The 16175-nt window shown below is 43.4% G+C and overlaps 1 protein-coding gene across 3 annotated transcripts in view; it reads right to left on the bottom strand.

The window, feature by feature from the left end:
- RGL1 (ral guanine nucleotide dissociation stimulator like 1) overlaps window positions 1-16175 on the bottom strand; it is a 110946-nt gene that overhangs the window by 56061 nt on the left and 38710 nt on the right. For all 3 annotated transcript variants that reach the window (XR_008597019.1, XM_054979344.1, XM_054979345.1), the window contains exons 3-4: window positions 12286-12494; window positions 543-620 (exon numbers count right to left, since the gene is read on the bottom strand). Coding sequence is in view for 2 of the 3 variants with exons in the window: in XM_054979344.1 (XP_054835319.1) it covers window positions 543-620; window positions 12286-12494 (287 nt within the window). In the remaining variant the exon portion in view is untranslated. The remainder of the gene's footprint in view (window positions 1-542; window positions 621-12285; window positions 12495-16175) is intronic.

Genomic DNA, 16175 nt, shown 5'->3' with positions numbered 1-16175 from the left:
CCAGTTACTCTGCACTAGATTTGTATATCTGTCAAAGGGGTTGCCAAGATGAAGGGTACCCTGGTTTGAGTCGGGAAAAGAGCTGCAAGCTCTGGTTTCAAGGTAAGAAAGCTGGATGGGCTTGTGCACCAAGAAGCGCATAGAAGCTTTAGCTATAATAGGGACAATATGCACATTAAGCCAAGTTACACTTCCTTAAGAAGCACAAGGCAAAGGCAAAACAAAAATCCAAAAACCTCAGTCACAATCCAGCCAAACTTCAGCACCTTTAAAGCTCATTTATTTTAATGAGAAAGTTTTGAGAAAACACTGAACTTTACTTTGACTGGCTCACGCCCGTGGTCTTTCATCTACCTATTTAGCCTGGTTCCTCTGCAGGGCTCTTCTGATCTTCTGTACGATTATGCCAAAGTTGCTACCTTGTTTTTTGTACATTAAGCAGATTGGTGCATAGTTTTCTAAGGAATAACTGGCCACATCCTTTTTTCTTAGTATTGAATCCAGGCTGTGATTTTTGCTGTTCAGAGAAAAACGACACTTACTTCCTGAGTACTGTTTTGGTCTCGGCAGAGTTCTGACTCCCATCTTCTTCACAGTGTGAGGTTTCCAGGTTTCCATATCTAAACACAAGAGGAAAATGCACAATTCAGACAGTGCTTAAAAGTAAGGGAGAGGGGGAATGAGCCATGCCTAAGTAATAGAGCTTAAGAATCTATTATGAACTTACTGAGTGATCAGCTATTGGTTAAAAACACCTAACATTTACCAGAGTCCTGCAGCCAAAGAATTAGCTGATGAGTTCAAATCAGTGTGTGGAAGTTCCCTCGATTATTCCTTAGGGTTCTCACAGATAGCATTTCTCTTCAATGTAGCTCATAAAAGGTACAACAGCCATGGCAGGGTCTAGACCAAGCAACTTGATGCCCCCTTGGCTTCACGGCTCACAGTCCCCAGCCCACCAAAATAGGTGCACACTAAGGGCCAACGTCTTTTCCCAATGGCTTTGGCCTGGGCAGGAAGGGGGAATGTAGCTGTGTACCCTCCTGCCTTGGTGTCTGTACGTGGATATATTTAAACTGTTTCCACAGTATTATTCCATGATAAAATGAGGAGGATACATAACAGCATCAGAAAGCAAGATGGGGGGAGGGACAGAAGCAAAAAAAAAGGGATAGTGGCTCACTGGTACAGCATCTGCTTTTCACTCAGAGTCGCCCCAGGTTCAATAACCACAGGCTGCAGTTAAAAGGATCAGGTAACAGGAGATGTAAAAGACCTCCCAGATGAAACCCTGGGGAGCCCCTGCCAGTCAGGGCAGACCATACTGACCTCGGATCTGGCTAGGTAGAAGGCATCTTCATGTATTTATCTATGTATAACAGCACTCAACAGCAGAAGAGAGCAAGTCAACTAATAGCGTATGAGCATTGACCTGTGACTGAGCCCCACTGAACAAAATGAAACTTCCTTCATGCATGCGATTGTACCGCAATGAGAGCAGGGGGAAGACACAACAAGCAAGCTCTGTCCAGGCATACACACTCGCGTATGCAGACCCTACATCCATAACATCAAATTTGACTAAACTGATTGTCCAACTTTTTCACTGAGACTTAGGGACTCCCATTCTCCTATGGGAGCAGGGGATCCCCCACTCCCAGCCTCTGCCCACCACCACTTACCTATTCATTGGGGGATAGGTGCAGAGAATGGGATTGGGAGCTCCAGAGCATGCTCCTGCACACTCCAGAGAGCCCTAGAGCACACTCCTGCACACTCCAGAGGACTTCACTATCGCACCAGGAATGATGTCATTCTAGTGCGACTATACTTTACTTTAATGATACTGCTCATGCAGCCTATTCGGCTCCGAGCAGCTAGTGCGACAATGAAGTTCTCCAGAGCGAGGACTTCATTGTACCTCCCACAACCACCTAATCCCTTGGTTTGGGGGACCTGACAACCCTAGTGAGACCCAAGATGGATTATACAGTGTAAGTCAATACAAACAATGGCTGGGACATTCAATAAACAATACAATAGGGTATGAGTTGCAGACATTTGAAAATAACATAAATCTAAATATAGAAGCGAAACAAAACAAAAAGCAATTTGGCGTGATATATTATACAACATGGAAACTATCCAGTAGAATTTACAGCAACAGACAGTACATAGTACTGTCGACAGTCTCTATTCCTTCACCAAAGCATCTCTCTGAACCCTTTCCTTACAACACAGTCCTATTATCTTTGTAAAAAAAGTCTTCCTGCATAATTCAGGTCTGCATAGCTTGTGGAAATCCGGTTTGCGGGAGTGGGAGCTTTCCTGACCTCATCAGGCAGGCCATTCCATAAGGCTGATTTTGCCCATCTGCGGAAGGCCCTGTTCAGATGAACGAAGCTGCTGTGGTGGAGCTAGAAACCAAGCCAGATGTCCACTTTTCACTCTTTCTCCCCTTCCTCTCCCCTCCTACGGTTACATAGCGATGCTGCCACCAGCCTGGAGAAGTGGCCAATCAGCCTGGACACCTAGATGGCCTCCTGTGGCTGCATGGTACTGCCCAGGAGTGGCACCCAGAAATGGGCGTTGGCATGATGATGTCACTTCCAGCAGCGATGTCATCACACCACTCCAGGAGCATGCATGCGCTGTGCAGGCACGCATAGTTAAAAAAGAGAAAAAACTGTTACGATCAGCAGATATTCATATATTTCTGTATCACTCGTATTTCCCTCAATTTCCAGATTCAGTTGACACTTTGTTGTGCGTGTTTACTTGTAAGTTCAGTTGGGCTTACTCCCAAGTAAATATGATATGCATTGACTTGCAGGTACAGTACATTAATCAAATTAGTGGCTGGATCCTACATGGAGGGAGGCATAAGACCAAAGGCTAAAATTACTAACTGCATGAAATCTCCACTTCATGGCTATCTCTTTCCTGCCAATACCACATCATTCTTCCTACCTTCAGACGTTACGTGAGGCTTTGTCCTAATTCTCCTTTTTCCTTCACTTGTCCTTCCTCCAGCATGTTTTTTGACCTATTTCCTTTACTCATTCTGTGTTTTGGCCCATCTCCCTAGGAAACCTGCCTTGCTTCCCCCATCAAACCGCAAAGCTAGGGTTGCCAGGTTCCCTTATCTTCCCAGCAGGAGGGGGGTGGGCAGCACTTACCTTGTTGCATGTATGATCCTATGCCTGCGTGATCCAGGAAGTGATTTCATCATGCAAGGTGGGGAGCGTGTGTGGGCATTGCAGTGGGCCAATTTGGGCCCTAAGGCCCAATTTAGCCCATTTGGGGCCCATATCGGCTCGCTGCAAAGCACAGGAGAGCTCTCAGGGCAGCACAATGACATCAGTGAAATTGTTGCGCAAGCCCCAGGAGCACGCCGGGAGGCCTGTTCCCCGCCTGCCCGCCAGATAAACAGTGAGGGGATGAGGAAATGAGTTCCCTACTCAAAGCTCCTCTTCATCTTCAACACTGTGAGGTTTCTTCAGGGCCTCTTTTCTTATTAGCTTCTCCTTGCCCATTTCTCTACCACCTCTGCCCTTTTCCTTGTGCCACCTCCTCTTTCAACCACTCCTTGCTCAGATTTCCATTTCTCAATCCAGTCTCCTGCTTTCAGTCACTTCACCACAACGCTCCATGCTGCTCTATCAGTCCTATTGACAACCTTCCCTTCTTTTACATATGTGAGACAGCAACTATTCTGGTTGATTTGTTCCCTGAGTAGTTGAAATGTTCCAGAACTTTTCAGTCAACCAGTGCCACAGCCTTCACTGTTTCAAGGGCAATACACTTCAGATAACTCTGAAAGGTTCTCACGCTAGAGAAGAAAATTTAACCAAGCCTGGAAATTTAATGTATGTATAAAAAGTCCTTTCTTGTGACCAGTTTGTGACATCAAATGAAGTGGGTAGACTAGTACTCAGCAAAAAATTCTATGATATCTTGACCATGTGAAGCAAAAATCACATAATAACCAAAATAAATAAATATGCAAGTTGTCTCTCAGGAATATGAAATGTCCACGCCTTCTAAAATTCTTTTTGTAGTGCTGCTTTATTCAATGTACTAGGATTAGCTCACTCAGTACCAAGAGTTTTAGGCAGGGTCAATTTTTGGCACTTAAAAGCCACAAAGATAAACGTGAAACCCTGATCTAGTAAGAATGAATTTTAAAACCAACACAATCCATCATGATTAGAAATTAAATTGCATATGCAAGGAATGAAGTGTAACTTGACATCTTTCAGCCAATGCAGAATCGTTTTGAAGGTTGCAAGTATATTAATTTATATGCTAGTAATGTCACTGTATTTAATGCTTTGCTCTTATATCACCCTACCTTTTGTAAACAGCACAAGTTATCTAATAAACTAGGGCTTTCCCTCAATTAAAACAGTTATAGCTTATTTACACCACAGTGCTAACCAGAGTCACACCCTTCTAAATTCATTGACCCTGACCTGGATGGCCCAGACTACCAGATCTCAGAAACGAAACAGTCACCCCTGGATAGTACTTGGATGGGAAACCCCCAAGGAAGTCCAGGGCCTCTATGCAGAGGCAGGCAATGGCAAACCACCCCCATTTGTGTCCTGCCTTGAAAAATATACCGTGTTGCCATAAGTTGGCTATGACTTGATGGCACTTTACATGCACACACATTCTAAGTTAATGGGCTTAGAGCCAAGCTACAAGTGACGCCTGACACAGGTTGGACACTTGTCAGCTTCCCTCAAGTTTTGATGAGAAATGTAGGCATCCTGGTCTCGCAGCTTCACTCTCCAACTGCTGTCCAATGGACTTTTCAACTGTCACTTGTCCAACATTCCGCCAAGCTGCCTACATTTCCCATCAAAACTTGAGGGAAGCTGACAAGTGTCCAACCTGTGTCAGGCGTTACTTGTAGTTTGGCTCTTAGAAGGGCGTTGCTCTGCTTATAATTGCTAATCAAATCTGCATACATTTGCATATACATCAAAACACAGCAGAAGGATAAAATAACATGTTAGGTGACGCACACACCACAGATGTTCATTGGCAGAATTTTCATTCTGGTATTCATTCTGGTTTCCGGGGTTCTGTGGCATCTTTGTGACATTCCACCCTTCCCGCCTCCAAAAACACATCTGTAGCTCTGCATCACAAACTTCATTGTCCCTTGTGTTCCACGTGACAAGTTCTAGGCAACACATAATATATGAAAGATTTCAAATAAAGCATCCCAAGGATTTTCAGCCTTTGATTGTGTACCATTTTTGAGATAGGAAGAAGTGGTGACTTGCTGGGATTTCCTGTGGTTTCTACTGTTTATTATAAAAGCTGAAGAAAATTATAATGAGGTCAGCTGCCCTTCCTGTACAGGATGTGTGCAAAGCTTGCTGTACAATTGGTATGTATGTCAAACAGATCAGAATGGGGGCAAGCACACCATATGCTACTCATCATCATCCCATATATGTGGCTTCACTCTTGGATACTTTAGAACTGTTTTTATTCTTTTTCTGATCATATGCTATTTATGTTATAGGTTTTATCTAATCCTGTAAACCAGCTCAGGGGCCTGTTTTGTTAGATGAAAAGGCAGCTCATTAAATGTTCTAAATAAATATCATCCATCATTAATCTGGCACTCTTGAAAATAGAGTCAAGAAAACTGTACTACCACAACTGCAGCTCAAAATTCAGGTTCTTTTTCAGACCTTGCTGAGTGCTACAGAATTTTGGTCACATCTCCACTAAAAAAATAAATTTCTAGACTTCATCAGTACTGATCAGCTTGGGAAAAAAACATGATCAATTTCTCCCAAAAATAAAAAAAAGCCTGGTGTGGACATGCCTTGCAATATTTGAAGTACACTGATTGTAATACAAGGGGGTATATGTCCCATTTACAGCAATCTCTGGCAGAACGTTCTTCCTAATACATTTTTAAGCATCAAATTCAAAGATGCTGCTATTTATTTTTCTCACTCTTAGGAATGAATGGAAAAGGCCTTACTGCATATATGATCTGACTCAACAATATATTTTCAAAAGCAGCCTATAAATACTGTTAATAAATAAATACTTTGTTATTGTACCATGGTCTCTCAGTGATTTTCAGCTATGGATCAAGCAGGACCTTCAGAAGGCTACCAGAGCTCCCGCCCCAGAGAGCCACCTTTTTTAAATGCTTTTTGGAATGGTCTGCATACATAGACAGCAAGGGTGCCACATCTTCCTCTCTCTGCACGCCAGCTGAAAGGATTGTTCTAACACAAGCAGACTTAGAGACACCCACTCTCCTCAATAAGCCTTTCTCTTGTCTTCCCTGTCTATTCTCCCCACCCAGCACAGCTGAAGTAGGGTTGCCAGATCCCCATGTCCTCCCGACGGGAAGTGGGGGACCCGGCACCTACCTACCCCATTGTCTGTCGCACGTGTGCAAAACGCACGCACACTCCCGGGCCCACAAGATGACGTCACTTCCGGGATGCTTACTTTGTCTGGGCTTTCCCTGTTTGGCTCCCATTTCCCTACAAAACTCAGTTTAAACTTTTGGTAGTTTAAATATGTCTTTGTGGTCTGGCTCCTTATCTTTCAACTCTCTTATCTCTTCAGACTCCCTCTTGTATGGGTTCTAGTGGTGTTTTACTTCTTGTCAAACCCAAAATCTCATCTGTTCCCTCTCCTCTTTGCCCCTTTTCTCTGATTGTTAGGGAATGCTTTGTTTCTTGAGATTAGGACACCTTAGCTTGATTTTTTAAACAGTGCTTGAAGACACAATTGTTTTCTCTGGGCTAATGGCCTTAAGTCTCCTGTGTTTCCCTTCTGTATTGTGCTACTGTGGGGGCCTTGTTTCAAAAGCTCTAGAGATATAATAAATAATAGTCACTTTTCCTAGACTGGATTCAAATTCTGCAGTCGAGGGCTTCCAGGAGTCAAATATAATTGCTCCAGGGTCAGAAGAACAGGTCAGTGAAACTGATAAGAAATCAACAACACACATCCAACTACTCTGAAGTTATACTGACAAAGTTTTAAGTAAAATACTTGTTAGTGTTAAGTTGGGGATGGGGGTGGGAACCCTGTACCACTAGAAGTGTAATTTTGTTTGCCATATTTTGTGGGTAAAAATGTAGCTGTTTCCCTTGATGATTATGATCGATTGTCTGATTGTTGTGAATATATTCAGAAACTACACCATTCTCAAGTGGGGGCAGGGGATTCCCTGCTCGCACCCTCTGCCCCCCCCCGCCACCACTCACCTGGCCAGCGGGGGGGGGGGAGGAGATGGGGGAACAGGCCTCCTGGGCACACTTCTGGGGCAGTGAGACAATGTCAGATTAAAGATCTGTAGTGAAAGTCATGTATATGGTAAAGACTGTAAACTCGGGATAAAATAAAATACTAGCATCTTGGGGGGGGCTCACCCAAGTCCTGATCCTTCTGTGCCAGCCCACTCAGCTAGAGAAAGGGCAGACCCTTGGGAACATCCTAGTGAGGAGGGGGGATTTGTGGGAATTATTGGCAATTTTCTAATTTTTAAAGCACTGCTATTTTCAGTTTCTAGTGAAAAAAACTTGGAAATTTTTGGAAAGCAAGTGAAAAAATCCTCGTATTAAATATATTTTATTTCAGAATGAGTGAAACACTTTTTAAGACAAGATTTTATTCACTCAAAATGTTTAACATGAATAAATGTTATGTAAAAAATTCATGTAAAACAATCTACCGCATTAGTTAATAGTAATTCCTATGTTTATTTTACTTCATTTCTATGTGTACTGTAGACATGTTTTCCAGGATGTTTACTGTTTAGATTAGAATAATTCTGGCAACAATAATGTTTCATGATAAATTATTACAGAGCTCAGTTTTTCAATGTTACAAAATTTAACTTGATATCCAAATGTATGCACCTGGGTGTCTATCCAAATAATGTACTTTCTTTTCTTTACTACAAAATTTGCTTTCTAATTTTTAATTTCTCTTGCCACTTAGATGGCAAAAATGACAACACACATGCTTAGGTAGCCTACAGTGAAATCCTAAGTAGAGTTACAACAGCTTAAACCCGTTGATTTCAATGGGCTTAGATGGGAATAACTCCTTAGGATTTCACTGATAGACTGTGAAGCCATTTGCTGTCACACAGTCCCCCGTCACGCAGGTGACAGAGCAGCTGTGGGGCCAAGCCAATATAAATAGCCTCCAAATGGGTGATTTATACGGAATTGGGCTTCAGCACGACCCCCATCTTCCCAATCAAGCCAGAAAATGATGTCATTTTCCAGCGCAATGGAGGAGCCGCAGGGTGTGCAGAAGCCAAACTCAGTAAAAATCACCCATTTGGCTCCCCCCCTTCCCCTTGCACTCTCGCTTTGGCCCCTGGGGCCCCTGGCAACCCTAAATGTACAACATACTGATCCAATAGACCAAGTGTCTGACACATTATAAAGCCGCTCAAATCAAAGGCAATGGCTCAGTGACAGAGCATCTGCTTTGCAAGCAAAATGTTGCACATTCAGTCCACGGCACCTCCTGTTAAAAGGATGCGATTATGTGAAAGACCTCTACCTGAGTCCCTGGAGAGCTACTACCCATCAGCGTAGGTAAGACTGACCTGGACTGAGCAATGGTCTGACTCAATGCAACATAGCTTCATGTGTTCATAAAATAAAGGTAGAAATCTCCTAAAACAGAAAAGGCTGTCTGGTCACATGAGGCATAGCATCTACCAGGGGGTAAGGTTACCATTTGGTATCTCATCAGTTGGTACAACGAATTAGCCTTGCCCACTGTAACCTAAGTGTAAAGATAGTACTTCACTGATACTGCAATCCTATGGAAAAGTTACTCCTAGGTTGCCAAGTGCCCTCTGGTGGCAGGCAAACTCCTCATGGTTTGCCCTTCTGCCTGTCAATTGCTGGTGACGGACAGAAAGAGGCAGGCCACTCAGCAATTGCCTGCCACCAGTAGGCAACCTGGGAAATGTCCACGCACAGGCTCCAGCAACTCATGTGATGACATTATTGCATGGGAGTGTGGGAGCACGCGCAGGGTGGGTGCACTCACCCCTCTGCCCCCTACCTTCCCAGGTGCCAGGGTAGACCTGGCAAATCTAGTTACTCCAGCTAAGCCCACTGAAATCAATGGGTTTATACTCTGCATAGGGGTGCACCGTGTAAAGCTCTTGTTTATTGTCCCCAAAGCAATCAAAATCACAGCCTTTGGATGGATGTGAGGGTTTTCTTTTACAGCCTCTGGAAAGTGCCTTTCTTTTTCATCTGCCAACTCACAGATCTGAAGTCCCTGACTGAAGGGAGTGAAAATCCTATATATAGCCTGGTGATTTATAAAAGAGTTGGAGTGACAGTTTGCAAACTGATGTTCTTTGGGAAAGTACAGTGCAGCAGCAACAACAAGCAGCTATAGAACAGCCTTCCCTCTGCCAGCTCCAGGGCTGGGTCTCACTCAGCCAGCCATGACCAAAGCAGATCTCTCCCCACCAGAGGGTTGCCAGGTGCCCTCTGATGGTGGGCAAACTCCCAGCAGTTTGCCCAGGAGAGGCAATCCACCCGGTGATCACTCATCATGAACAGGTAAACAGGTATGCACACCTCCGTGCCCCACTGCAATGACATCACTCCCAGAAGTGACATTGTCGCCAGGGAGGTTGGATTGAGCATGTGCTTCACACCAGGGCTGATTCCTTAAGAAGCAACCCAAAGGTTTTGGTGCCCCCCTGCCCTGCCCCCCCCAAGCTCCCACTAGTTGCCAAGAAGACCTGGCAACACTACCCCACCACTAGCTCAAGGAGCTCAGGGTTGTTTCAGGACAGCAATACAATCACTCCCCAGTTTGTTCTGCAATTAAGAGTCTTCTCCTTCAAAGAGGAATTGAAAACCACAACTTGCAAATAAAATTCCTAACAGTGACTTTCCTAAAACAGATTTTTTTTAAAAAGTTATTTGCTGTTAGCCTTTTTTTTTTTTTTTGAGTGAGTGCTTTCAGCTCTCGATTTACAGTACAGTACAGTACCAGAACTCACATGGACGGTGCAAAGCAGGCTGTACAAAGAGACTAGTTTGCCATTTTGCAGGCAAACAAGCTTCAGACTTGCAGGCAGATGCCAAATAGGATCATATACTCAGCTTTCTTCATGTACTGTTTGGATTACAGTTGCGAACCTCCAGATGGGGCCTGGGGATCTTCCAGAACTACCACTGATCGCGAGACTACAACCATCAGTCCCCGTGAAGAAAATGGCTGCTTTGGAGGGTGGACTCTGTAGCATTATACCCTGCTGAGGTCCCTACCTTCCCTCAAACCCCACCCTTCCCAGGCTCCACCCCCAAATATCCAGGAATTTCCCAGAGTTGGCATCCCTAGTTTTGATGTTGTTCTTCTTAACAGCATCCTGCAGAGCTGTTGAGAGGAGATACAGGGCCAAAGCAGACATTATGTTACAGGTAATTTGGCCCACAGCCCTAGCAACACTGCAAACTTACACTGGTTTCCTACCCCTTCGATGGCCACAGCTGCTTCCAAAGAATCCCAGGAATTGTAGTATTGATTGATTCTACAGACCATATTGATTGATTCTACAGACCATATTCTTTTGGAGTGTCCTGAAGTTCTAGATTGGAGAGCTAAATTGATTCTTCCTCTGTTTAAGCAGGATTTTCTCTCTTGGCTAATAAGAGATGAAGTCACTTTGTGTGTGGCTAAATTTTTGGCAGCTGTAATAAAATCACGTTGTAACTCCGGCATTGAACTCTAGGTTTCCCTTTTACTAGATGATGGCTCACTGTTTATGACTTTGCTCGTGGAAACAGTAATTAAGAAGAAGGAGTACAGTGATTTGCTGAAAAAGCCCTGACAGGCTCTACATTCCTTCCGCTGTACCCCCAAAAGTTGCCACATTACCATGGTAAGAGCCAGGCAGTGTTATGTAATTTCAGGTCTGTACCATGGATATGCCCAGTGGCTCTCTTAGCAGGCTCGGTACCACTGTAACACTAGAAACTATAGTGGGATTAAAATAAATAAATTTATAAACCAGAATGAGGATGAAATCATCACACCAATTTTTTTTCCAGAATTATTTCTGCAATGTATTCAGTTGGATTCACCACTGGTCACTGCCTCTAACAGTGCAATCCTATGGAGAGTTACTCCAGTCTAAACCTATTGAAATCAATGGGCTTAGACGAGAGTAATCCTCCATAGGATTGCACTGTAAATCTTATTTCTTTAGGTAACTAATTGCAAATCAACTTCAAAATATTTCTAATTAAAGTTAAAAAGGGAAACACACATACTCTTCAATTTAATACATGAACTTTGTTTTCCTTTTTTTTTTTAAGCTAGAGCTGGCATTTACATTCATGGACTGTTTACTTGCTGGACGCAGATCAGCATGGTTACTAGTAGCTTCTCATTGTTAAAATATCGAAAGGGAACCTTCAGCCAAATAGGCGTAATTAATACAGGGGAATGCAAGAGAATGGATATGAAAAACACCACACAAGCAACAGCAGTGCTGTCAGAAAATAAGCTGACAATTTAACATCCCAATTAAAAACAATCTTATTTCTTAGGGAAAGAATACAAGCATAATAAATTTAGAGGTTCCAAAAAGGCAGCTTGAAGTACAACAGTTCTGCACAAATGACTCCTACTTGCTTCAGGTGTAGAGAGAAATGGTTTATCCATCTATCTTTCCATTAGATTTTTATTTCACTCTTCCTCCAAGGAGCCCAGAGCTGGGTACATAGTTCTCCCCTCCTCAGTTTTATCCACAAAGGTAGGTATGGCTGCGAGAAAGAGTGACTGGACTGGATCCAGTTCTTTCACTGATGACACTGGGGTCAGACCGGGGATTTAGACACAGATGTCCCAGTCATAGTCTAACACTCTAACTACAACACCACAAAGCCATTTTTCCATGCTACTCTTTACCGCTGCAAGAATAAATCTGGATTCCCCCCCCTCCCAAATAAAAACGAATATCCTAACAATGCTAAATTCCACACTAGATACTATTCTGTTTGCACAGTGAGCCTATAAAAACCTGAAATAATGAATGTTGACTATGGTAGTAGAATGGCAGGGTACATCCCCTTACTTTTAAACAACATTGTATAGGCCAGGTAAGTTAGCAGTCATTCAGAAAAAACATTTCACCTCTTAGAACACTTCCATATCCCAAAGTTAATCCCTTAGTTCGCTTCAAATAGGTGAAAGTCCTTTCTTTTCACTTCCATCTTAACCACGGAATCTTACCTGTCAAGGAGAAGTTCCAGTACCTCTTTTGTAGAGGCAAAGCCCCTGTACGTTGACAGAAAGATGCTGATGTAGGTAAAATCATTGTCCCCAAAAGCTGTCAGCAAGTTCTCCACAAGCTTCTCTAAGGTACCAGCTTTTATTGTCCGGATCTTACATGTCTCATACTGGCTGACAGTATGCCCTGGGGGTAGTTGGTCCCCTTCAACCTGTGCAATGAACAATAAAAACAGAAGGGGAATTAATTTCTCAAATCGGTAATAATTATAACAATAATTGCACTTATATACCACTCTTTTAGACAGATTAATGCCTCACTTAGAGCAGTGAACAAGTTAGCGTTATTATTATCCCCACAATACAGCTGGGGAGCTGGGGCTGAGAGGAGTGGTTTACCCAAGGCCACCTACTGAGCTCATGGCAGTAGTGGGATTCAAACCAGCAAGTACAAAAGAGATTGTACTGCAACCAAAGACAATTTTAAGGCTCATGATGATACACCTTTACTGATGTATGCAAGCAGGTGTTGCTCTCTAAGATGCCCTAGCGGGAGATCTCCTCAGAATCAAATGAAAGTCATTCCAGGCTGATCAGAGGAAAGGTAAAAAATACATTTCCCACAACATATCTTTGATTTCCATTAAATTAGGGGAAATCTGTTGATTTGACCCTTCAGTGTAACACAACATTTATACCTTGAATGTTTAAACAAAGGGCAGAATGCTAGCAAACACAGCAGCCCTATGTCTTGTTCCTCCTCCTTTACCCCCCAAAACACATAATAATTAAACATGTCACAGCATCGGTTGGTTTCAGAGTTCTGCCAAGACAATGAAGCTGCTGAAGTTGTCCTTTTCCATTTCCCTTCTTCTGCTGCAGCCCACTGAATCCCCCAACATTCTGCTTCTCGGAGTCAACGGACCCTTAGGAACCGGGTGGGGGGAAATCGGTTAAAACTGCCCTCCCCTCCTCCACCAACAGAAACTCCTTTGGGGAGGGGAGAAACTATGAGACTTTTGGCAGAGCATCAGGTGCGCACGAAGAAGGGCCCAGGTTCAATCCCCAGAACTTCTAGTTAAATGGGAAAGGTAGCAGGTGATGTGAGACCTCAAACTGAGACCCCAGAGAGCCACTGCCAATCAGAGTAGACAATACTGGCCTTGAGAGACCAAGTTTCTGACCGAGTCTAAGGCAGTGTCATGTGGATCAACCCCATAAGCTTCTCTACCTCACAGCAAACAATGATTTTGCGCAGGGAAAGTGAAATGCATGATGTGATTATGTCAGATCGCACAAATCATCACAACACGTTTCAGGGGAGAAGAGGGGGAAATAAACATGCAACAACTGCTCTTGGCAGAGTCCCCATGATTTTGGAATCTAATTCTGCTCAAAGACTAGTACAAACATTTGTCTTAAGCAAAGAGGATTATCAGGAACCTTCCTCCACATATCCTCCAAAAGTGAAACTAAGCCTGAAAAGGAAAGATGAAGCCAAAATCAACACGGGCAACGTAAGCTGTGTTTAAAACAGGATGGTCTTGAAAGCACCCAGCTGTGAAGCTAAACAGATGCGAACTGGTCAGTTTCCGGATGGGATACCACCTGAAAGCCTAATACATCAAGGTAACAAATGATTAGTCAGTTTAGAGATCTGTTGAACAAAATATACATATTCATGTTCAGTCCAGATGTTCCAGCTGCAATGCACCTTTATTAGCTGCATTTCTCCTAGTTCATACCAGATATGGTACTTTATCATTCTTGTTTTTTCAAGTTTCAGCCAGCTGACTCAAACGTTGCTGCAGTTACTGGAATAAACATCCTGGACTTCAGTGGGTTTTGAAGGAGACCTATGCAGAGTTGAGATTTTACCACGAGGAGATAAAAAGGCCCTTGTGCAGCCCACAGTTAATCGGTATATGTCCAAGGGAATTATGCCACTGATCTGCTGAGGCCTAGGACTGTAAGTAGCCCATTGCTTAGTCACCGAAGGCTACCAAGAATATCCTCTAGTCATAAAAAACTTTCTAAATGTTTTTTCTTCCCTCCCCCTTTCTTTCCTTTTAGGCTAAGAGAGGGATCTGTGAGAGATCCAGTAAATAGAATTGTAAGCACGTAACTTTTTCTCCAGAGTCAAGCCTCCCACAAAACAGATCCACTGTTTCACAAGAGAACAGAACGGTCGCAGGCCTTACTTAGCCTGGCCACATGAGCCAGAGGAGAAGCCAGCGCCACCTTAGAGAGAGAATGGAGATGGCAAGGCTAGATGAAATGAACTCTCCACCAACAGGCCCAGGTCATACCCAGTGAATCTCTGGGTGTGTATGTTAGAATTAGAAAGAGAGAATGCAGTTGTGCATATTTGTGCAATTGTGATCAAGACAGCATGTGTCAAAATACAGGACAATTCATTGAGAAGCTGATCTTGTATAATTACTACCGGGCCAAACCACATGGGCGCCATTCATACAAACGGCCAACCTTGTTAGCTAGGTCTCCTTGCAATTTAGCTTTCCAGCAGTGCGGTTGCCACAGAGATAATGAATGAACCAGCCCTATATGTGAGAGTGGGAATCTGAAAACAAAAGAGGGAGAGGAAGAGAAAAGGAAAGAGAGTGCGAGAGAGAATAAGGATTCAGAGATTATGGGCAGCTGGGGCAGGAGGGGGGATGATTCATCTGGGTTTTTTTTTTTTGGTAGTCTCCACTTTGTGAGTATATCGAGTTACACTTAATTACAAGATATATACCATTTGGAATAGGATACACACATGTCCATCTCTTTTATCAGTAAGGGATTACATAAAGGGAAAACATTATCAGGCTACATTTTTCAGCAATGAAGTCTATATGACACCAGAGATCTCCCCAGAGGAGCTCCGCAGTTTACATCACTTGCATTTACACAGTGAAAAGGCCTAAGTGAATGTGCTATAGAGAGTAATCCAATTGAGGATGGGCTCAGTGACCTCATTATGCTTCTCCAATTTCTGTTACGCTATCAAGATGGAATGAGAGATATTCAGGCTCTCCCCACCCCCCGCTGCTGTGAAGTATCGACATTGTACAGATCTTTCTCCATCAAGACAGCAAAGCTCTTGTGCATTCCGTCATCCACTGGTACAGAGGGTCCCACCCTGGCGTTATCTGTTTCTATTTCACTCACTTCCACCCATCCAGAGTAATTATAGTAAAACGTTGCTGCTACCACTGCTCCTTCCTCAGCTATTTTCCCTTTGCTACCACGATTTTGCACTCTTTTGCAATATATATGATCCCGTACAATATATGTGTGCGTTATGTGTGTGTGCATTATAAGGGATCACTACAATGATGGGGAGTGGACTGTACCAGATTACATAAAAGGTGGCACGTAGAAAGATACACTCTGAACGTTACTACAGTAAAAGCTGACATTTCTTCTAATAGTAATATGGGAAGCCTCATGGTAGGACAATAAAATGGGCCCCCCTACAAACAAGGAAGGGGTCTGCTAAAAAACATATAGGTTGAACCCTTCAAAGTACAGAGAGAAGGAATTTAAAACCTGAAACTGTACAAACATTTTGTTAAAACGGGAAATTCTGAGGCTCCTATCACTCCCCATCTGTCTTCATGGGTCCCTACTAGAGATGGGCATGAACTGGGAAAATTCCGAACCATGAGGTTCGTGGTTTGTTGTGTTTCACAAACCATGAAGCACGAACTTTCACAAACTTGCCCCGGTTCGCAAATCAGTTTGTTTGGTTTGTGAAAACATTACTTTTGGGTCAGCAGAAGGTCTGCTGAGAGCCCCTTCACCCCCACACCATTGCTAGGAAGCTGATTGATCGGCTCCAGGTTGTTTGCAGTGACAAACCAAAATATGAACCAAACAAACCGGACTAA

This window comes from Eublepharis macularius, chromosome 5 (genome assembly GCF_028583425.1).
Source record: "Eublepharis macularius isolate TG4126 chromosome 5, MPM_Emac_v1.0, whole genome shotgun sequence".
In the NCBI taxonomy this organism is placed as follows: Eukaryota; Metazoa; Chordata; class Lepidosauria; order Squamata; family Eublepharidae; genus Eublepharis; species Eublepharis macularius.
This window is presented reverse-complemented; position numbering and strand designations above follow the sequence as displayed.